The sequence below is a fragment of the Bos taurus genome, chromosome 4 (genome assembly GCF_002263795.3).
Source record: "Bos taurus isolate L1 Dominette 01449 registration number 42190680 breed Hereford chromosome 4, ARS-UCD2.0, whole genome shotgun sequence".
Taxonomy (NCBI): Eukaryota; Metazoa; Chordata; class Mammalia; order Artiodactyla; family Bovidae; genus Bos; species Bos taurus.
In genome coordinates this window covers 104,873,000-104,897,295 of record NC_037331.1, presented here as the reverse complement: position 1 = coordinate 104,897,295, position 24,296 = coordinate 104,873,000, and the positions used below count along the sequence as shown (strand labels likewise).

Genomic DNA, 24,296 nt, shown 5'->3' with positions numbered 1-24,296 from the left:
CATAAGCTAGGTAAAAACTCAGGTTTGGAGGTTGGTCAAGTTCTGTTGCTTGCTGATAATAACAGTTGTTACAGTCTCAAGGGTCCCCTCCCTGGCAAGCCTCTCTCCCAGCAAGCCTCCACCCTCACTGTATGTCAGCATCACACCATACCAGCTTGATCGGCTTCTTAGTGTGGAGAAGTATCTGGATTTTTTTTTTAACTCTCTACATGCAAACTTAGTGAGTGGCCAGAGTTGAAGAGCAGCAATCCATTTATGCCATGGAATGGAAGTGTTTTTAATGGAGGAGTTGTGGGTGTGATCCCTGGGTTGGGAAGATCCCTTGAAGGAGCAAATGGCAACCCTCTCCAGTATTCTTGCCTGGGAAATCCCATGGACAGAGGAACCTGGCAGGCTACAGTCCAAGGGGTCACAAGAAGAGTGGGATGTGACTCAGTGACTAAACAACAACAAATGTTTTTAAAACACTGCATTCCCAACCACAGAATGTTCTGGAAGAACTAAGCTACAAGGAAGTGGCTATAAAAAAACAGACTTGGTTCTTTGGCCACCCCCGAAATTTACTACCAGTTGGTAGTGAGCAATACAATCTGGCCCTCTATAAATCAATCCCAATCGTTCTGGGTCTGCTTCAAATAGAATTTTGTTCTTTTTGGAAAGGTTCAAAATTCATAGCCCCAGGGTCATCCCCAGGCCTCTGCAAGCTGTCAGCCTTTGCCCAAGATTAAAGGGCTCAACCAAAGCACAACTTTAACATCTCAACCAGGAATTACAAAACACAGAGGGATAACTCTGCTCTAAGGTCACCTCTTACTAAACGACTTATTGTCATCTTTGTACCATGAACTTTTCTAAGTGCTAGGGTCCCCTCAACGAACCAGAAACACGAACATTTCTGCCTACAAGGAACCTACATTCTACCGGAGGCAGTGAAGGGATGAACAAAACACAACCATAATAAAGTAATAAGTGATCACAAATATTAGAAGTATGCTAGAGTATGCTAGTATAAAAATAGTAAGCTGGAGAGTATGTGCATTAGCATAAGTGGTATAGAGTATATTAGAAATATGACGAGGTAACCTCTAAGCAGACACCTGAGGAAGGTGCAGCAACTGTGGAAACCCAGGGCAAGCTTTCTGTCACCAGGGTGGCTGTTAAATTCAGACTCGGCCCCATTCTCAGAGCTTACAGTTCAATAATCTGGGGTTGGTCCCGAGAACCTTCTTTGTTAAAAGGTCCCAAGCGATGCTCCTGCTGCTGATCTAAGGCCCACACTTTGAGAACCACTGGTCTAGGGACGCGCAGTCCACACAACGGATACTGGCAGGGCAGGGGCCTTCGGTGGGAGCAGGTGTGACGTGGGAAACAACAGCATGGAGCCGGCACGGCCAGAGCAGAGTGGGAAAAGGAGACAAGAGGAGGAGAAATCAGAGAGGACAGACACTGGACAGCCCTGCAAGGAAGCTGGCCATTAGGCTGAGCGCAGCAAAAAGCCACTGGAAGGTCTTAAGCAGAGAAATGTGATGTGCTTTTTGTTTTTTTAAGGATATCTCTGGATACTGTGTCTAGAGAAGAGTGAAAGGGGAAGGGAGACCACTTAGGGACCTATTGTAATAATTGGGCTAAAATACGACCCTGGCTTGGAACAGTTGGCAGGGGAGACTGTGACGTGCTGGCAATATTCATTAACAGAAGGCGCGGCCACTAGGATTTCCCCAGAGGTTTCAGGTGTGGACAAGGAGTATCCAAGATGTTTGGCCTGAACAACTAGAAGAATGGAGTGACAATCAGCTGCGCTGGAGGAAGAGTGAGAATAAGGCGGTTTTCAGGGGGTGGGAGGGAAGCTGAGGAGCTCAGGACATGCCAAGACTGAAATGTATATGAGACATCAAAAGGGGTAAGTGGATATATATACGAGTCTAGGATTTGACTTTTGTAAAGCGTGCAAGTGTAGAAATCAATGTATTGTAATACAACAGATTCAGTGAGAAAGCCTTATCTCAGTAGTGGCTGAAAAGGTACTTGATAAAATTATATAACCACTCATGATAAAAACTCTTGGCAAACTAAGATAGGAATGGAAGGGAACTTCCTTAATCTGATAAAGGCTATCTATTTTTAAAAAAAACCATCAAATTCAAGAATGAAGCAGTAAAGCCTTTTTCTCTAAATTAGGAATGAGACAAGGACTCCTGCCAATACTGCTTCTGTTCAACCCAGTACTGAGGTCCTAGCCAACGTGACAAGGCAAAAGGTTATAAGGTTAAGTATTTGAAAGGAAAAAAATCATATCAACTGCACCATTTGCAGTTGGCATGACTGAACCTATTGAAAATCTAAAGGAATCCATAAACATGATAAGAACTGTAGGTTGCTGGTACAGCATCAATATAAAAAAATCAATTACATGACCGTCTACTAAATCAGTTAAAAAATGACATTTTAAAAGACACTATTTACAACAATGTCAAAAATTAAAATAACCAGGAATCTACTCAGCAAGACAAAATGTTAAAGAAAATCATAAAACTTCACTGAAAGACATTAAAAGCCTAAATAAATGAAGAGATATGCCATGTTTATATGACAGAAGAGTCAATGTTGTAAAAAATGTCATTTCTCCTCGAACTGATCTACAGGTTCAATGGAATCCTGATCGATTTTATAACAGATATTTATGTAGAACTTAAACATTCTAAGAGATTTATTGAAGTCAAAGAGCCAAGAATAGCCAAGAAACCCTTTAAGAAGAAAAACAGAGGGACTTACTCTAAAACTAATAATTAAGACAAGCATAGTACTAGTACAAATACAGAAAAATAAAGCAACAGAGTAGACTTAGGAACACCTCCATGTATACAAATTCTTGATGTATGACAGGTTTACTGCAGATCAGTGGGAGGGGGGAGGGGTGGGGCACATTTCAATAAATGATGCTTGGACAACTGGCTTTCTATATGGAAGGAAAATAAAATTAGAGCTTCACCCTCTATCATTACTGTGACATTGAATGGTTTGCCTTGAAAACGAACAGAGATCATTCTGTCGTTTTTGAGACTGCATCCAAGTACTGCATTTTGGACTCTTTTGTTGACTATGATGGCTACTCCATTTCTTCTAAGGGATTCCTGCCCACAGGAGTAGATATAATGGTCATCTGAGTTAAACTCACCCATTCCAGTCCATCTTTGTTCACTGATTCCTAGAATGTTGATGTTCACTCTTGTCATCTCCTGTTTGACCACTTCCAATTTGCCTTGATTCATGGACCTAACATTCCAGGTTCCTATGCAATATTGCTCTTTACAGCATTGAACCCTGCTTCCATTACCAGGTCATTCACAACTGGGTGTTGTTTTTGCTTTGGCTCCATCCCTTCATTCTTTCTGGAGTTATTTCTCCACTGATCTCCAGTAGCATATTGGGCACCTACCGACCTGGGGAGTACATCTTTCAGTGTCTTATCTTTTTGCCTTTTCATACTGTTCATGGGGTTCTCAAGGCAAGAATACTGAAGTGGTTTGCCATTCCCTTCTCCAGTGGGCCACATTCTGTCAGACCTCTCCACTGTGACCCGCCGTCTTGGGTGGCCCCACATGGCATGGCTTAGTTTCATGAGTTAGACAAGGCTGTGGTCCGTGTGATCAGATTGGCTAGGTGTCTGTGATTGTAGTTTCAGTCTGTCTGCCTTCTGATTCCCTCTCTCAGTGTCTACCGTCTTACTTGGGTTTCTCTTACCTTGGACGTGGGGTCTCTCTTCATGGCTGCCCCAGCAAAGCGCAGCTGCTGCTCCTTACCTCTGATGTTCATTTCCAAGGCAAACCATTCAATATCACGGTAATCCAAGTCTATGCCCCAACCAGTAACGCTGAAGAAGCTGAAGTTGAACAGTTCTATGAAGACCTATAAGATCTTCTAGGGCGAACACCCAAAAAAGATGTCCTTTTCATTATAGGGGACTGGAATGCAAAAGTAGGAAGTCAAGAAACACCTGGAGTAACAGGCAAATTTGGCCTTGGAGTACAGAATGAAGCAGGGCAAAGGCTAAGAGAGTTCTGCCAAGAGAACACACTGCTGCTAAGTCACTTCAGTCGTGCCCGACTCTGTGTGACCCCATAGATGGCAGCCCACCGGGCTCCCCCATCCCTGGGATTCTCCAGGCAAGAATACAGGAGTGGGTTGCCATTTCCTTCTACAATGCATGAAAGTGAAAAGTGAAGGTGAAGTCGCTCAGTCGTGCCCAACTCTTAGCGACCCCATGGACTGCAGCCTACCAGGCTCCTCCATCCATGGGATTTTCCAGGCAAGAGTACTGGAGTGGGGTGCCACTGCCTTCTCCAGAGAACGCACTAGTCATAGCAAATACCCTCTTCCAACAACATAAGAGAAGACTCTACACATGGATATCACCAGATGGTCGACACTGAAATTAGACTGATTATATTCTTTGCAGCCAAAGATGGAGAAGCTCTATACAGTCAGCAAAAACAAGACCGGGAGCTGACTGTGGCTCAGATCATGAACTCCTTATTGCCAAATTCAGACTGAAATTGAAGAAAGTGGAGAAAACCACCAGATGACTAAACCACTGTATGACTATACAGTGGAAGTGAGAAATAGATTTAAGGGACTAGATCTGATAGACAGAGTGCCTGATGAACTATAGACAGAGGTTTGTGACATTGTACAGGAGACAGGAATCAAGACCATCCCCAAGAAAAAGAAATGCAAAAAAGCAAAACAGCTGTCTGAGGAGGCCTTACAAATACCTGTGAAAAGAAAGGAAGTGAAAAGCAAAGGAGAAAAGCAAAGATATAGCCATTTGAATGCAGAGTTCCACAGAATAGCAAGGAGAAAAAAGAAAGCCTTCCTCAGCGACCAATGCAAAGAAACAGAGGAAAACAACAGAATGAGAAAGACTAGAGATCTCTTCAAGAAAATTAGAGATACCAAGGGAACATTTCATGCAAAGATGGGCTCGATAAAGGACAGAAATGGGATGGACCTAACAGAAGCAGAAGATATTAAGAAGAGGTGGCAAGAATACACAGAAGAACTGTACCAAAAAGATCTTCACGACCCAGATAATCACGATGGTGTGATCACTCACCTAGAGCCAGACATCCTGGAATGTGAAGTCAAGTGGACCTTAGGAAGCATCACTACAAACAAAGCTAGTGGAGGTGATGGAATTCCGGTTGAGCTATTTCAAATACTGAAAGATGACACTGTGCAAGTGCTGCGCTCAAAATGCCAGCAAGTTTGGAAAACTCAGCAGTGGCCACAGGACTGGAAAAGGTCAGTTTTCATTCCAATCCAGAAGAAAGGCAATGCCAAAGAATGCTCAAACTACCACACAATTGAACTCATCTCACACACTAGTAAAGTAATGCTCAAAATTCTCCAAGCCAGGCTTCAGCAATATGTGAACCGTGAACTTCCTGATGTTCATGCTGGATTTAGACAAGGCAGAGGAACCAGAGATCAAATTGCCAACATCCAATGGATCATTGAAAAAGCAAGAGAGTTCCAGAAAAACATCTATTTCTGCTTTATTGACTATGCTAAAGCCTTTGACTATGTGGATCACAATAAACTGTGGAAAACTCTGACAGAGATGGGAATACCAGATCACCTGACCTGCCTCTTGAGAAACCTGTATGCAGGTCAGGAAGCAACAGTGAGAACTGGACATGAACAACAGACTGGTTCCAAATAGGAAAAGGAGTTCGTCAAGGCTGTATATTGTCACCCTGTTTATTTAACTTCTAGGCAGAGTACATCATGAGAAACGCTGGGCTGGAAGAAGCACAAGCTGGAATCAAGATTGCCAGGAGAAATATCAATAACCTCAGATATGCAGATGACACCACCTTATGGCAGAAAGTGAAGAGGAACTAAAAAGCCTCTTGATGAAAGTGAAAGAGGAGAGTGAAAAAGTTGGCTTAAAGCTCAACATTCAGAAAACTAAGATCATGGCATCTGGTCCCATCACTTCATGCAAATAGATGGGGAAACAGTAGAAACAGTGGCTGACTTCATTTTTCTGGGCTCCAAAATCACTGCAGATGGTGACTGCAGCCATGAAATTAAAAGATGCTTACTTCTTGGAAGGAAAGTTATGACCAACGTAGACAGCATATTAAAAAGCAGAGACATTACTTTGCTAAGAAAGGTCCCTCTAGTCAAGTGGTCATGTATGGATGTGAGAGCTGGACTATAAAGAAAGCTGAGCACCGAAGAATTGATGCTTTTGAACTGAGGCGTTGGAGAAGACTCTTGAGAGTCCCTTGAACTGCAAGGAGATCCAACCACTCCATCCTAAAGGAGATCAGTCCTAGGTGTTCATTGGAAAGACTGATGTTGAAGCTGAAACTCCAATACTTTGGCCACCTGATGTGAAGAGCTGACTCATTTGAAAAGACTCTGATGCTGGGAGTGATTGAGGGCAGGAGGAGAAGGAGACGACAGAGGATGAGATGGTTGGATGGCATCACCGACTCGATGGACATGGGTTTGGGTGGACTCCAGGAGTTGGTGATGGACAGGGAGGCCTGGCGTGCTACGGTTCATGGGGTCGCAAAGAGTCAGACACGACTGAGCAACTGAACTGAACTGAACTCTATCATTCACAAAATTCAATTAGAAGTGGGAGTATTTCTTTTTAACATATATATGGAATCATTTGATGCAAATCATATTACCTGGTTTTTCATTTAAATATACAACGAACATCTTCCATGCTGGTAGAGAAACTTTTAAATACATTTAAATACATGTACCAAAATCTATTGGAGTAGCAAGTAGTAACCCACTCCAGTATTCAAATTCCTTGGACAGAGGAGCCTGGGGGCTATAATCCATGGGGTTGCACAGAGTTGGACATGACTGAGCAACTAAACGCATCAAAATCTATTTAATCAGTTGCCTGATTAGTTTTGTTTCATGTATTTTGCAATGATAAATACAGTGAACATAGCTCTGCAAAAGATCCTAATTTTCAAACATTCTACACCCCTAAAGCTTCTTTCAGACTCTGAATGGACTTTTTCTTTTTAAATGATAAATGAACATTTTGAGCTACTACATGGCAGCTTTATTGTCTTTGAATATTTTATTGCATTAGCTTTTATTTTGACAAAAAGGTTTTGGAATAAAAGAAAATGAATGCACTGCTGCCAGTGATAAGCAGCACAGGATCATATACTTTTATAATTGGCACAAAGATAAAAAGCTTTCGGCATTCTGAATGCAGCTAATCTCTAGCCACAATCACCTGCTTGCTGAACTCGATCCATTCACTGGTATTCAATAATCAGAGCAAAGAACAAGGTTAAAGAACACGAACAAAACACTGGAAATACATATCATCAGAGACTGGGAATAAAGGAAATGCATAATTAGAAATCTTATCTTTCTTTTTAACAGAGTATTTTTTAACCTTAATACATTCACTGCCACCAACATTTCCAGAATCCCATTATGTAAGAAATAAGGGATTGTCTTGTCTTTATACATCATCTGATTATTTTTGACGGATACATTTTTAGAAATATGCTAACAGGGCCAGTGGTGTGCTTGTATTTCAGCTGCTTCATATATACTGCCACAATGCCGTGGAGAAAGGGTGTTCTGAGCCCTCTTCCCTCCAGTAATACCTGATAGCCCATTTCCCCGCCCACACTGGAAACTAGCATGATTTTTAATTTACGGCCATTCAATATTTATGATTTTAATTTGTATTTCTTTGACATTAAGCATTTTTTTCTTTACTTGTGAAATTAAGATAGACATTATATCCAACTGATAGTGCAGTTATGATGAGTACATGCGCTGACACTATGTACAATTCTCTTTTACACAGTGCTTCTCATGTAGTAAATACCAGTGATTTTTTATGTTTACTTCCTCTGTGAATTTCTATTTTTGTCCTCTGCCTGTTGTTTATATGAATCCTTTGTCCATCTCTTATTGATTAGTATAACAGTTTAGTATAAAGGAAAGCTATGAATTCTGGGTCTATCATATCCTAATATTTTTTCCAATTTTCACAAAAATTTTTGTTTATTTTTTATTAGAAGTACACAAATGTGTCAATATGACTTTTGCCTCAGGTGGCAGTTTAGTCTTGTCCTCCCAAGTTTATATTGATAATCACTTAAGACTTCACTCTAGTACTTTCATAATTTTGATTTTTTTTACATTTAACCTTTTAATCCAACTGGAATCAATTTAGAAAGTGAAAAGAGCTATGTGGTCCAAATGTTATACAACAGACATGCATTAGTTTTACACTCTGAATATTAATACTGGAATCAAGCTTCCCACTGCACCTCTCTCCCTTACTCACCATACTACATCCATACATTCAATTCCATGTGCCAGTTTTCAGATTGACCAGGTCAATTGTGAACATACTACTTTGATTTACTTAAAAGCTAAACATAGTATTGGTCCATGGTTAAGAATAACCTTCCTGCCGGCATCTTCATTAACATAAACTACTAAGGTTTCCTCTAGACCAGGGGTCAGTAAACTTTGACTGTGGATGGTCAGAGAGTAAATGTTTTAGGCTTTTGGGCCATTCAGTCTCTGTCACAATGACTCAGCTCTGCCATTGCAGCACAAGAATGGCCACAGACAACACGGATATGGATGAACACAGCTCTGTTCCAGTAAAACTTTACTTATGGATGTTGAAACTTGAATTCGTATAACTTTTCACCTATCACAAAATATAATTCCTTTTTTGACTTTATTCCAACCATTTAAAAACTTAAAATCAATTCCTGGCTTGCAGGCTGTAGTAAAACAGGTAGCAGACCAGTTTGCTAACCTCTGATTTATTTCAGAATATTTTTTAGCGTTGTTGTCCGTATCAGCACTCTCCAGGAGAACTCTCTGCACTGTAGAAATATTTTATATTTGTGCTTTTCAATATGGTAGCTACTAGCCACATATGGCACGTGACACATAGCAGGAGAAATTAGTTTTAAATTTTATTTTGTAATTAATTTAAACAGCTACCTGTGACTAGTGGCTATTATATTGGACAATCCATGTCAATAGATTGGACTCAAAATATGTAAATACAGATATTTGTGTGTGTGTGTGTGTATGTATGTGTGTGTATATATATATATATATATATATATATATATATAGTTTTCTTCCCTGGAGATCTAAATCTATATATTTAATACAGTCACAAAAATAATAGATGTTTACTCAAGTAAAAGTTCTGCAACTTGTGACTCCTATAACAAACAGGAGTAGACTAACTCCACTGCTAAAGGCCCTTTGCCCTCAGTTCTCTCCAGGCACAAAGCTTGGTGACAGATACTTGACCAGAGCCCCATAAGCTTTTAGGCACTTCACTCAGCTGTTTCTTCTCATGCTGTTATTCCTCAAAGGGATCCCACATCCTCTTGTTCCTGACCCCTCTCTCCCCCCACAGGGTAAAAATAAAAACACCAAGTTACTAGAAGAGTGTGCAGCCTTTGTAGCCTTTGTCACTTTTCCGAAATGCTTTTCTAATTAAAAAAAAAAAAAAAAGCACACTTACTGCCAGGTCAAGCTGACTGTTCCGGGTTGTGATGGACAGTTCAAGGGTGGACAACTGCACTTCCTTCCAGACCTCTGGGTTCACCTCTTGCAGGGCTGTGTGAATGCATCCAATACAAGTCAGTTATCTCCCACGAACATTTCAGCACTGCCACCCGCGGCCAGCTGCCAGCAGCTCAGATGGCCTCCCAAGGCCATCTGTGGAATCCCAGGCTTAATTTTCTTTATCTCATACTTTTTATACATGGGATAAAGAGCCAGGTTCAAAATGGAATCTCTAGGCCTGAGACAACCCAACAAAAGCAGCTACAGTGACATAAAGGCTGGCAAGAGAAAGAGGGAGTCGCTGGGAGTCAGGAATGACACAGGCTGTTGTTCCCATTCTTGGGACCTTGCTGCTGCTGGTCTGGGCCTGCGCTGTGCACATCGAGGGCTGAGTTCAGGCGTCCCCAACTCTGGGAGGGTCTGACACTGGTGTGGGGTCTGCCTCAGGCAGTCCTGAGCTGCCCAGGACTTTCCAACCTCCAGTCCCCAGGCTCCTCACCTCCCTGCGGTTGTGCCCAGTAGGACGCGAGCCTCCGTAATATTCTCCTATACAAGGAGGGCCGGGGCGGGGTCTCTTCTGCTCCACTGGGAGGTCTCTCTGTAGGTCCCGTGTACGAGATCGAGGCTTGATGAGTCTGAGGCCACTCCTTTCAATGAAGGGAAAAAAATGTTTATCATGCAACACAATTACAAACTCTTGGAGCTTCTCAATATGAACCAGCATAGAATCACACCATAAGAAATTTATCATTCATTTAGAGATGGTGACACACACATGAGACTGATGAAATCTAGTTGCATCACATACTTCCTTTACTTCGGGAAGCATGTTCCACTCAGAGGCCACACTGGTCTGGCCTCGAAATCCAGCCCAAGGCTTCTTGTTCCTGCTTCAAAGGCCATCATTCTCACACTCCAGATCTGTCGTCTTCCTGGCATCCCGAGTCCAGTACCATCTTGGGTCTCATCAGTGTCCTCGAGGATTTCTAAAATAATACCCTAACCTCTCAGCCCTTGACATTGCCTCCAACCTACATAGCAACCCACTTCCATGGCCACATCCTTGTCCTTATCAGTACCCAGAACTACTCCATCTTAGAAGTCTAAAGCCCTGGTATCCCATTATCTAATCACTACCCTTATTCTTCCAGTTGATATTTTTGTGCTCAGTGCTCTCAGGGTGAACCACTCCCCTGTTCTCAAGTTTCCACATGGTGAATTACAAAACAGTAACAATTAACTCTGACTTCTCTCACTCCATCTCTTACTCCTCCCAAGTCCAGAAAGACCCAACCTCTTCTCTTCCTTCTCTGTAAGTGATCAGAGTCCTGCGGAATCACACATCCATTGATTCCTCATGCAGTGGGCTTACTTAGCAGCCTCTGTCCTGATGGAGGTCTTTTAAGCGGAGAAATTCAATTTGGACCATGAGGAAATCAGATTGTGACCACGTATCTACACTGTGTCCTTCACGCCTGCTGACGTTGATAAAGCCGGTATGTCAATTTCCATCTGCTTTGTTTCTGCATTTTGTTTTCATAACTTGGTTCAAAGTCAGAGGAGGAAGAGAGGGCTATGAACTGGGGGCCCCTGAAGACTCTAACCACACCGGGCTCTCAGAGAGTCCCAGCTCCTGGCCTCTCCAGCTGTCCTCAGCACCAACCAGGTGAACAGTGGATTTTACATCATTCTTCTATGGCTTTCGGCCCTCGTGTCTTCCTTCTCTAACATGTACCCTGAAAAGCCTCAGTTCTCGATCAATCTGTCACTTGGTGTCTGTACTTCTACATCGTGGCTCAGTATTATCAGAGGGGGAGATGAGGCCTCCTGCTGAGTACTGACACAGGGAAAACACCGCCCAAGTGAGCATACCCAGGTCACCATAAGCTCTTGGTCTAAGGTCTTTTACGTCACTTGATAATCTTTCTAAACCTTCCTATTTTCATCCTTCTTCCAAACTCCCCACCCACCTCGCTGTCAAAAGATCACCTTGCTTCCTACCATTCAGAAAGAATACAAGGACATCAGAGAGAACTGCCTCACCTCTTTATAAATGTGTTTTCATCTGGACCTCTGTTTTATTGCTCCCCTGTCTCAAGGAAAAAGGTGTCCCTGCCCCTGTCCGAGGCTAGTCCAGGGCTCTGATCCACTCCCTTTCTCTTGCTCACGGACTTGGCCGAATCAGTCATGTTTTTGGTGCCCTTTCCTCTCCTCCCATTCGCTTTTACTTTTGCTTCAGGGAGAAAACACATGAACAGCTCTCTAATTAAAAAAACAAAACAAAGAACCCAGAGTGCTCCACTGACCTGTATTTCTCAGTACCTTCTGCTGTTTTTAATCTCCTCTCCTTCAAAGTCAAGTTTCTTAAAGGAGTGGCTCTGCTGCCTCCAGTTTTTACCTCCGGTTTACTCCTGAACTTTCTTCAATTTGGCTTCGGCCCCTCCACCTAACACGTTACCAAACCTGCAGGGGTTGCCAGAGTCAATGGATCCTTACTTTCCTCTCTTTATTTTGCTCTTTGATGCTGCTTCTTAAAACCTCGCTCTCTTCTGGAAGTTCTCTCTTTCATTGGCTTCTATGTCAGTACTTCCTCCCAGAGTCTCTCTCTGGATTTTCTGGGCATCATTTCGGGCTCTTTAAAATGATGGGTTACTCCTGCCCACCTATTCTCAACAGTAACTTCAACAAACCCATAGCTCAATGCCACTCATACACTTACGACATTTAAATCTATTTCTTCAGCCCAGATATCTCTGAATTCCAGATCTAAGTCATAATTGTATGACTTCACTGGTCTGTACCACCGGTAATGTTAAACTCGATACGCGCCAAACTGAGAATTTCACCTTTCTTCACGAATGTGATCCAACTCTGATATTATCAGCATTCACGGAAAACTCTAGTTACCAAACTCTAGCCCCTCGAGCCAGAGACCTGGGACTACGCCCTTGTCCTGCTGACTGTCGAGGATTGTGCCTCTTGAGTCAATGCTCTGGGGTCAAGGTTCACTACTACCACCTTGGCGAGACCTCATCTCTCCTCACCTGGATCGTGTTAGCAATCTTCTATCTGATGCCTTTGCCTGTTACTACCAATGTCCAATCTCTCGTCCATTCTGCTGCCAAACAATTCCTTGCCAAAGTGAAAGCCTGCTCCTGTCATTCCCCTGCTTAAGATCCAGTGACCCTCCAGTGCTTTCATGATAAAGGTCAGATCCCACGTCAAAACCTGCAGTCAGCCCGCAAGCCACTCCACACTGGCCATAATTAAAGACCATGTGACACCTCTCTGCCTCCACACATCCTGACCCCTGCACTTGGAATGCCCTTTAGTATATTTTTCAAAATTTGGCTGAAGTGTCACCTTCTCTGGGCTGACTCTACTGACCTTCAGTCAGAGGTAAATGCTCCTCCTCTGTGCTTCCATCTTATTCTTTCCTGCTTCTCTCCTAGCACTTGCCAAACTGCTGATTTACCAGGCCCTCACTCCTGGCACGTGAACACTTCTTGAGGGCACGAGACCTGTCTTATTTGACCCAGTAGTCCAATTATACAGCAGGGCTTGCCACCCAATAGGTACGCAATCACTGTCTGCTGTTGAAATGATAGAAACAGTTTATATGGTCCCAGATTCTAAACTTAAATACGGAGCTACTCTATTTCTTCCTGAATATTTCACCAATGAAATTATTCCTCCAAGCAACAGCAGTCGTGCATTTTACTCACACAGTTCGCCTTAAGCATAGAAAGTCCTTGCTCCCCAGCACTCCAAGTTCATTTTAGTAATCACATAGATTGGTTACCCCTAGTACTTTAATGGCTTTGTTAATGAATAACTGGATAGCTCCAGGTAAAGGGAGCTATATTTTATAAACGTTTTGCAATGGACATACATTACTTCTTTAATTTCAAACCCATTCGATACTCTGAATGTTAACATTACATAGAACCAAACTCTTTACTACATTGAAACTTCATCTGCCAATTTTCAGATTCAAACTGTAAATATACTACTTTCATGTGCATAAAAGCTCAACATGGTACGTAGTACAAGGTAACTGTGCCTCTTCTATTAGCATTTTCATTAACATACACTGTTGAGTTTTTCTCTATGCCAATATTCTTCATTGTATAGCCTATAACAGCATAGCCTGATAGACCTTTCTCTTATGATGGCAATGGTCTCATACTTGTACTGTCCAATGCAGCAACCTCTACACATATTTGGCTAGTTAAGCATGGTTTGAAGCACAAAGCATTGTTTGAAGCCTACTATATTTCAGTTCAGTCACTCAGTCGTGTCCGACTCTTTGCGATCCCATGAATCGCAGCACACCAGGCCTCCCTGTCCATCACCATCTCCCGGAGTTCACTCAAACTGACGTCCATTGAGTCAGTGATGCCATCCAGCTATCTTATCCTCTGTCATCCCCTTCTTCTCCTGCCCCCAATCCCTCCCAGCATCAGAGTCTTTTCCAATGAGTCAACTCTTCACATGAGGTGGCCAAAGTACTGGAGTTTCAGCTTTAGCATCATTCCTCCCAAAGAACACCCAGGGCTGATCTCCTTTAGAATGGACTGGTTGGATCTCCTTGCAGTCCAAGGGACTCTCAAGAGTCTTCTCCAACACCACAGTTCAAAAGCATCAATTCTTCGGCGCTCAGCTTTCTTCACAGTCCAACTCTCACATCCATACATGACCACTGGAAAAACCATAGCCTTGGCTAGATGGACCTTTATTGGCAAAGTTATATCTCTGCTTTTCAATATGCTGTCTAGGTTGGTCATAACTTTTTTTCCAAGGAGTAAGTGTCTTTTAATTTCATGGCGTATTCAGATACAAATCTTCAGTTAGCTTCTCGATACTAATATAGACACATTTGCAAGTAATTAATGAGATATAGGTCACTGTGTTCAAGGTTTGTTTGGTTAAGAGTGAATGAACAAAGGGAAGTGAAATACTAAAATGAAATTAAATATGGGCTTGGTAATAGAGAATAAGTTGGCAGATGAGAAATATCAGAACAGGAATGCTTTCTGGATTTGTGTGTAAGTAAATAGGCCCCATTTTAGGAGCATGCCATATACATCTATAGCAAGAAACTTTTAAAAATTCCAAATACACACATCACAAAGGAATAACAAAATACCAGAGGTCAAATGTCAATACTGTAGCCTGCATTTACCTTAAGAGTGCTGAAAAAGTGGGCTGCTTTGGTTTTTAGAGGCCCAAGATACCAGTACCTAAAAAAGAGCAAGATAAAAATCTGATTAGACTATTAAGAAAACTATCAATGTGCTAGATACCATTCAGGACAGATAATACATTAGAATTACACCTCTACCAGAAGTGTCTGCTCTGGAGGTTTGGAGATTGTGGTTTAGCATAAAAAAGTATTACAGTAAGTTTTTAATCTGCATTTGAATACCACGTCAAACAGAACATAATTAGTTATACATCAGCTAAATCCTTGCAATTTATGAGATATATAATCAGAGTCTTCTTGAATCTCTAAATTCACAGGTATCACTGTAATATGTACTTTGCACCGTGGAACACAGTTAAGTTCACATTCTGAATGAGTGGAGAGTGATAAAGCCACGAAGAGATGCGGGTGTGGGTGCTAATGTATTACTCGTGAGCTGAATGGCTGCATGCTGTACACCGCGTTCTCTCTCAACGCACAAACATACAATTAAAATCTGTAAATCAGCATCATTCCGCATTACTCATGTTATGCAGCTTCAACATGGGAAATGGAAATCTGGGAGTAAAGAGGGTCTACTTCATATTGCTAAATTCCTAAAAGCTACTGAAGAGAAAAAGACGCCTGGTTGGATTTAGAAAAGTAGCATAAAGTAGACTTCTCTCTTAAAATGTCTCTTTCACCTACCAGCCCATCTTAACTGCTCCCTATTCAATTCAAACCAATATGCACTCATTTAGCACTGACGATGTATATGGAGGAAACAGAAGCAATATCATCAGTACAAAATTCTTGCCTTTGCGGGCTTCTGAGAAAACAAGGCCCCCAAATAGAATAGACGATGACAAACAAACATATTTCTATGACATGGTATGAACGGATCACTATTTACTGGTGAGGAGAGTCAAGAAGGCGCAAGAAATCATTATGGGCCTGAAATCACTGGAGCAGCCACACCTGCACAACCAATGACCCAAGAACAAAGTGAGGCCGTGAGACCTAGAAAGCTGGGCTGGACGCAGACACAGGGAGGCGGCAAGGACATCATTCTAGGCAGGACAGGGGTAGCAGCACGGGAAGCGCTTAGAGTAGTTGCCAGAGCAAAAGCTCTAAACAAAGACATAGAACTCGGTAGTTAGGGATGACGACGGAGTAAGTTGGTCTGGAACACCAGAGTATGGAGTTTAGCCATCCAAGGAGCAGAGCAGAACCATTCTAACTATTATCCCAGTAAGCACCACAAGGCTATTAACAACCGCTTTGATCATCTAATGTTTTGGTTTCTGTTACTTTGTTTGAAAGCTTACTCGATGCTTTGCTTCTTTTCCAGGGTAGCCAGACAGAAACACATCCCAGCCAAGGCAGTTTATTTCTAAACTGATTTAGAAATAAATAACTTTATTCTGAACTGATACTCTGCGAGGCCACCTAGGAAATGGCTTGTTGCACCCCCACTGTTTCTCCCGTAACACACAGAGCAACTCAGCAGATGGTTCTAGTCCAGGTACAATAACAGCCAGCATTTTAAAATTCCATGTTCAGAAATCAAACAGAATATGGGTCTGGGTGTGATATTCCTCAAGGGCTGACCTATGCTTGTGCTGAACACACTTAGAAAGCAATGTAGGACTTCCCCAGCAGTCCGATGGTTAGGACTCTGCACTTCTACTGTAAGGGGCATGGGGTCCATCCCTGGTCAAGGAACCCCACATGGTCAGGGAAGATCCCACATAGCACGTCGTGTGGCCAAAAAAAAAAAAAGAGCAATTTACTCTCATCAGACTTTCTCAGGGGAAACTAAGCAATTCCTCATGGTAAACCGCTGTCACGTGAGATTACAGATCAGATACAAGGTGACTTGCAGAATGAAGATAACCATGCATACTTGGAAACAAAAGAACGCAGTGTGTGATGTAACTCAGTGGTCTCTCTCCTTTGACAGTCCACTGTCAGGAACCTCATTAGCAGGAATAACCATGTGGAACAAATGAGAGGAATATCTGTAAAGAAAATGTGGCGAGAATGCCTACAAAGTAAAGAGAGCTTTCTTGATAAGAGCTGTGTGTGAGCTCAATCATCGTTCATTTACACTACACTCAAATTGTAAGCATGTTGTCAAGAAGAGGTAAAGAAAGAAAATAACGCCCACCAGCTAGGACTGAACTTCATGCCCTGTCTCCTCCAGCCCCACCTCAGGAAGCCTTGCCCACGCGGCCTCTCCATGGCACACAGCACAGGGCACACCCTCTTTCTGAGCTGGCAGTTATATGCTACACAATGAATTCACCAAAAATAAGCAGGTTGCCATGAAAAGCCACCAGCAGCCCTCTCATGGCCTCCTCCGCAGGCCTGTTTCTTCCACCTTCTGGCATTCCCAGGTCTCTGCCTTTCTCCCTCCTCCACTGGGGTCGGTGAATCCACCAGGCCTTCAGAAAGAACACCTCTTGGGGGAAAAGGGGTCTTCCGACCAGGGCTGTCAAAGCTCCAGGAGGCTGCAGCCCCAGTGGTGCCTTGCACTTGGCACCCAGCTAAGCAGGCGGTGGGAGGAGACGACACCCAGTGTCCCTCTGGTCCAGCTGAGCCCCACCCCCGGTCAAATACGACGTCTAGAAAGAGAGGTGGACACTGCTCATCCTGAGCTACCACTCAGCCAGCGTGGAGGAAACTGGGACTTCCCCCAGCCTCTGTGCACACAGAATGTAAACTCCACTTCTGTTATTCATACACAATTCAACCGCTGGGCCCACCGCATGTATTCCGAGATCACTGTATACTGAAACCTCAAAGACAGGGACAGAGTAAGAAGGTGTTTAAAAACCACCACTGGTTAACCCAGTGCCCTTCTACCTGCTAACTGAGACGCCAGCATCTCGGAAGGATCCCCATCGAAGGCCGGTGAGTGCAAACACAGGCTGTTCCTTTTCACCCTGGAAGTTAAATACATTTCACTTAAATTAATGACAATAACCTGGAACTCTCTACAGGTAAGTAGCCAGAAAACGTTCACGGCCTATGTTTCGTCAAAATAAAATTCCAAAAGGGATGTTCCAAATTTAAGAAATGAACTCTTTTGAGTGCTCAGTAAAAGTACTGAAATAAAATGAAACTAACATTCGTGTATTAGGCCTCGTGAATCGGTTGGCAAGAAAACATGCTATCATACTTCAGATTGTAATCACTATGCTGATTCTTGGACCAATTAATCGGGTCAGCCAGAACTTCTTCTCTCACATGTACTTGTCCGAGGTAATTTAAATCTGTGTTCTCTATGGAGGGCCAAGAGTGGTCAAGCAAGATCATCAGAGTTCTGGTATGTACTCCAGAATGTTTCACCTGAGTCTCTGAAGATACAGCCAGGTATTTGTCATAACAAATCAGGATGCAAAGTGATTCGGGTTTAATTCAGTGCTTTATGGCCAAATACTGCATATTATAATCACCAAATTCTAATAAATCAGTGAGTTTAGCAATACCTATTTTAGAAAATAAACATTAACAATGCCACTGCCTCTAAGAGTCTATACTCCATATACACATCTGAATTTTGAAAGGGACATTCCCTATACCTCAGAATTGCAGCAAAAGCCCAAAGGTTCCCCCACATTCTAAAGAGAGCTGCCAACTGCTAGACACAACTCCACAGAATTTGCTAACCGTGCACAGAACCAGGTCAGTTTCCACTGTGCCATCATCAGAACCAGTGTAAGCAGAGTAGGAACTGGAGGAGACTCTTGGCACTCTAAGTTGCTGGCCGAGAGAAAGTGTCTTAAGTCTTCTTAGGAGAGGACATCTGTCCCATTTTCACTCCTGTTCCCACTATGCTGAAACAAGCAAGGCTCTTCTAGGAGAACCACACATAAACAGGGCCAGCCTACAAGGAAAAGACACTGGCCTCTCACTCCTTGGCTGTCTATCGATTGAAGCAAATTTGCTTTTCTGCTCTCTGTACCTGCTTGAGCAAGAGAAGAAACAGTAGAGGGAAGAGAAAAATAGTAGAGCAAAGAGGTGATGTTAAGATTACATCATGACGGGCAAGGCAAGGATGTATTAGTCTCCTGGGTACCAAGTGCATGCTGTGGAAGATAGCAGGGCCTGAGTCTTTCTCACGCTATTAATCATTCATTTAATCATTTTTTCCATGAATCATTAAGGATATTTATAGTATATTAGGAACTAGCAATAAAAAATGTCTGTCCTCAAAAAGCTCAAGGTATAATGGGGGGATAGACAGACACAGACAATAAGAACATGCAGTAGGTCCAAAGAATAAAGATATGTACCGAGTGTTATCAAAGTACAGGGTGGGTGCCACTGTATGAGTGAGAGAACAGAGCAGACAGATGGTCAGGGAAGCATGACGTAAGTTCTAAGACAACCAGGCATTTTAAAGAATAAGGTAAAATCTGAACAGCCTGATGACTAGCTAGAAGGCTGAATCAGTAGAAACCTCTCACCAAACAAAAATCCAGGACCAGACAGTTTCACTGGTAAATTTCATTAAACACTCAAAGGAGAATTAACACAAATCCTTCTCATACTCTCCCAAAAAACAGGAGGGATTTCTTCCAGACTGACGGTATGAGGCCAGCATTACCCTGATACCAAAATCACACAAGGACAACGCAAGAAAATTAAAAGCCAATATTCCTGACAAATACAGATGTAAAAACCCTAAACAAAATATTAGCAAACCAAATTCAACCATACATTAAAGGGATAAGACCATGATGAAGTTAAGATTTATTCCATGGATGCAAGGATGGCTCAACGTCTTCAAATCAGTCAGTGTGATTTGACACATTAACACAAAGGGTGAAAATCATACGTTCACCTCACTAGATGTAGAAAAAGTATGTGATAAAATTCAACACTAATTTATGATAAAAAGAAAACAAACCTCTCAATAAAGTGGCTATAAAGGGAACACACTTAAGTATGGGATAAAATTCAACAATGATTTATGATTAAAAAAAAACTCAATAAAGTGGGTATAAAGGGAACACACTTCAACATAATAGAGGCCATATATGACAAGACCACAGCTAACATCCTATTCAACAGTAAAAAACTGAAACCCTTTTGTCTAAGATCTTGAACAAGAAAGACAAAGATGTCTACCCTCACCACTTTTATTCGACATAGTATTGGAAGTCTTAGCCAGAGGAATTAGGCAAGAACAAGAAATAAAGACATCCAAATTGGAAAGGAAGATGAAAAACTATCACTATTTACATATGACATGAGAGAAGTAATAAACAAATTCAGTAAAGATGTAGGATACAAAGTCAATACACAAAAACCTGTAACATTTATATGCACTAATAACAAATCATCAGAAAGAGAAATAAAGAAAACAATCCTATTTACAACTGCATGAAAAAGAATAAAGTACCCAGGAATAAATTTAACCAAGGAGGTGAAATTTGAAAACTACGTGGCATTAATGAAAGATGCTGAAAGTGACACAAACAAATAAGAAGATCCTCTGTGATCCTGGACTGAAAAAATCATTGATGTTCAAATGTCCACACTACCCAAAGCAATCTATAGATTCAATGTAATCCCTATCAAAATTCCAATGACATTTTCAAAGAAACAGAATAATCCTAAAATTTTCATGGAACCACACACACACACACACATAAATGCAAATAGCCAAAGCAATCCTGAGAAAGAAGAACAAAGCTGAAGGCATTACAATTCCCAGTTTCAAACTATATTACAAAAGTGGTAATGATTAAAACTGCATGGCATTTGCATAAAACCAGACACAAAAATCAGGAGAACAGACTTTAAAAGCCCAGAAATAAACCCACATATATACAGTCAATTAACTTGTGATAAAGGAGCCAAAAATATACAATGAGGAAAGGACAATGTCTTCAGTAAATGATGCTAGGGAAATTGGCAGTCATGTGCAGAAGAATGAAACTGGACCATTAGCTTATACCATATACAAAGATTAACTCAAAATGGATTAAAGACCTGAAATAGAAGACCTGAAACAATTCCTGTAAGAAAATGTAGAGGGTAAGCTTCTTGACATAAATCTTGGCAATGATTTCTGAATCTGACACCAAAAGCAAAAGCAACAAAAGCAAAAATAAATAAGTGGGGCTGCTGCTGCTGCTAAGTCACTTCAGTCGTGTCCAACTCTGTGCGACCCCATAGATGGCAGCCCACCAGGCTCCCCCATCCCTCGGATTCTCCAGGCAAGAGTACTGGAATGGGTTGCCATTTCCTTCTCCAATGCATGAAAGTGAAAAGTGAAAGTGAAGTCGCTCAGTCGTGTCTGACTCTTCGCAACCCCATGGACTGCAGGCCACCAGGCTCCTCCATCCATGGGATTTTCCAGGCAAGAGTACTGGAGTCGGGTGCCATTGCCTTCTCCATAAGTGGGGCTACATCATACTAAAAAGCATCTGTATAGCAAAGGAAATCATCAACAAAATGAGAAGGTAACCAAATGATTGGGAGAAAATGTTTGCAAATCACATATCTGATAAGGGGTTAATATACAAAATATAAAGAACTCATACAACTCAATATGGGGAGGAGCTAAGATGGCGGAGGAGAAGGATGGGGAGAACACTTTCTCCCCCACAAATTCATCAAAAGAACATTTAAACGCCGAGTAAATTCCACAAAACAACTTCTGAATGCCGGCAGAGGACATCAGGCACCCAGAAAAGCAACCCAAGTCTTTGAAAGAAGAGAGAAGAAATACAGCTCCACCCACCAGAACACCAACACAAGCTTCCCTAACCAAGAAACCTTGACAAGCCACCTGTACAAACCCACACAGAGCAAGGAAACGCCACAATAAAGAGAACTCCACAAACTGCCAGAATACAGAAAGGACACCCCAAACTCAGCAATTTAAACAAGATGAAGAGACAGAGGAATACCCAGCAGATAAAGGAACAGGATAAATGCCCACCAAACCAAACAAAAGAGGAAGAAATAGGGAATCTACCTGATAAAGAATTCCGAATGATAGTGAAATTGATCCAAAATTTTGAAATCAAAATGGAATCACAGATAAATAGCTTGGAGACAAAGATTGAGAAGATGCAAGAAAGGTTTAACAAGGACCTAGAAGAAATAAAAGAGAGTCAACATAAAATGAATAATGCAATAAATGAAATTAAAAACACTCTGGAGGCAACAAATAGTAGAATACCAGAGGCAGAAGATAGGATTAGTGAATTAGAAGATAGAATGGTAGAAATAAATGAATCAGAGAGGATAAAAGAAAAACGAATTAAAAGAAATGAGGACAATCTCAGAGACCTCCAGGACAATATTAATCGCTACAACATTCGAATCATAGGGGTCCCAGAAGAAGAAGACAAAAAGAAAGACCATGAGAAAATACTTGAAGAGATAATAGTTGAAAACTTCCCTAAAATGGGGAAGGAAATAATCACCCAAGTCCAAGAAACCCAGAGAATCCCAAACAGGATAAACCCAAGGCGAAACACCCCAAGACACATATTAATCAAATTAACAAAGAACAAATATTAAAAGCAGCAAGGGAAAAACAACAAAATAACACACAAGGGAATTCCCATTAGGATAACAGCTGATCTTTCAATAGAAACTCTTCAAGCCAGGAGGGAATGGCAAGACATACTTAAAGTGATGAAAGAAAATAACCTACAGCCCAGATTATTGTACCCAGCAAGGATCTCATTCAAATATGAAGGAGAAATCAAAAGCTTTACAGACAAGCAAAAGCTGAGAGAATTCAGCACCACCAAACCAGGAAACACAAAAAGGATGTATAAACTCGAACCCAAAACAATAAAGTAAATGGCAACAGGATCATACTTATCAGTAATTACCTTAAATGTAAATGGGTTGAATGCCCCAACCAAAAGACAAAGACTGGCTGAATGGATACAAAAACAAGACCCCTACATATGTTGTCTACAAGAGACCCACCTCAAAACAGGGGACACATACAGACTGAAAGTGAAGGGCTGGAAAAAGATTTTCCATGCAAATAGGGACCAAAAGAAAGCAGGAATAGCAGTACTTATATCAGATAAAACAGACTTTAAAACAAAGGCTGTGAAAAGAGACCAAGATGGTCACTACATAATGATCAAAGGATCAATCCAAGAAGAAGATATAACAATTATAAATATATATGCACCCAACACGGGAGCACTGCAATATGTAAGACAAATGCTAACAAGTATGAAAGGAGAAATTAACAATAACACAATAATAGTGGGAGACTTTAATACCCCACTCACACCTATGGATAGATCAACTAAACAGAAAATTAACACGGAAACACAAATGTTAAACGATACAATAGACCAGTTAGAACTAATTGATATCTATAGGACATTTCATCCCAAAACAATGAATTTCACCTTTTTCTCAAGCGCACATGGAACCTTCTCCAGGATAGATCACATCCTGGGCCATAAATCTAGCCTTGGTAAATTCAAAAAAATAGAAATCATTCCAAGCATATTTTCTGACCACAATGCAGTAAGATTAGATCTCAATTACAGGAGAAAAACTATTTAAAATTCCAACATATGGAGGCTGAACAACACGCTGCTGAATAACCAACAAATCACAGATGAAATCAAAAAAGAAATCAAAATTTGCATAGAAACTAATGAAAATGAAAACACAACAACCCAAAACCTGTGGGACACTGTAAAAGCAGTCCTAAGGGGAAAGTTCATAGCAATACAGGCACACCTCAAGAAACAAGAAAAAAGTCAAATAAATAACCTAACCCTACACCTAAAGCAACTAGAAAAGGAAGAAATGAAGAACCCCAGGGTTAGTAGAAGGAAAGAAATCTTAAAAATAAAGGCAGAAATAAATGCAAAAGAAACAAAAGAGACCATAGCAAAAATCAACAAAGCCTAAAAGCTGGTTCTTTGAAAGGATAAATAAAATTGACAAACCATTAGCCAGACTCATCAAGAAACAAAGGGAGAAAAATCAAATCCATAAAATTAGAAATGAAAATGGAGAGATCACAACAGACAACACAGAAATACAAAGGATCATAAGAGACTACTATCAACAATTATATGCCAATAAAATGGACAACGTGGAAGAAATGGACAAATTCTTAGAAATGTACAACTTTCCAAAACTGGACCAGGAAGAAATAGAAAATCTTAACAGATGCATCACAAGCACGGAAATTGAAACTGTAATCAAAAATCTTCCAGCAAACAAAAGCCCAGGTCCAGACGGCTTCACAGCTGAATTCTACCAAAAATTTAGAGAAGAACTAACACCTATCCTGCTCAAACTCTTCCAGAAAATTGCAGAGGAAGGTAAACTTCCAAATTCATTCTATGAGGCCACCATCACCCTAATCCCAAAACCTGACAAAGATGCCACAAAAAAAGAAAACTACAGGCCAATATCACTGATGAACATAGATGCAAAAATCCTTAACAAAATTCTAGCAATCAGAATCCAACAGCACATT

At 41.4% G+C, this 24,296-nt stretch overlaps 1 protein-coding gene across 5 annotated transcripts in view; it reads right to left on the bottom strand.

Annotated features, from left to right (window-relative positions):
• Positions 1-24,296, bottom strand: part of AGK (acylglycerol kinase) — a 100,690-nt gene that overhangs the window by 5,326 nt on the left and 71,068 nt on the right. For all 5 annotated transcript variants that reach the window (XM_059885553.1, XM_024990650.2, XM_024990651.2 and 2 more), the window contains 4 exon segments: positions 17,666-17,745; positions 14,798-14,855; positions 10,112-10,259; positions 9,569-9,663 (listed from right to left, as the gene is read on the bottom strand). In XM_059885553.1, coding sequence (XP_059741536.1) covers positions 9,569-9,663; positions 10,112-10,259; positions 14,798-14,855; positions 17,666-17,745 — 381 coding nt within the window.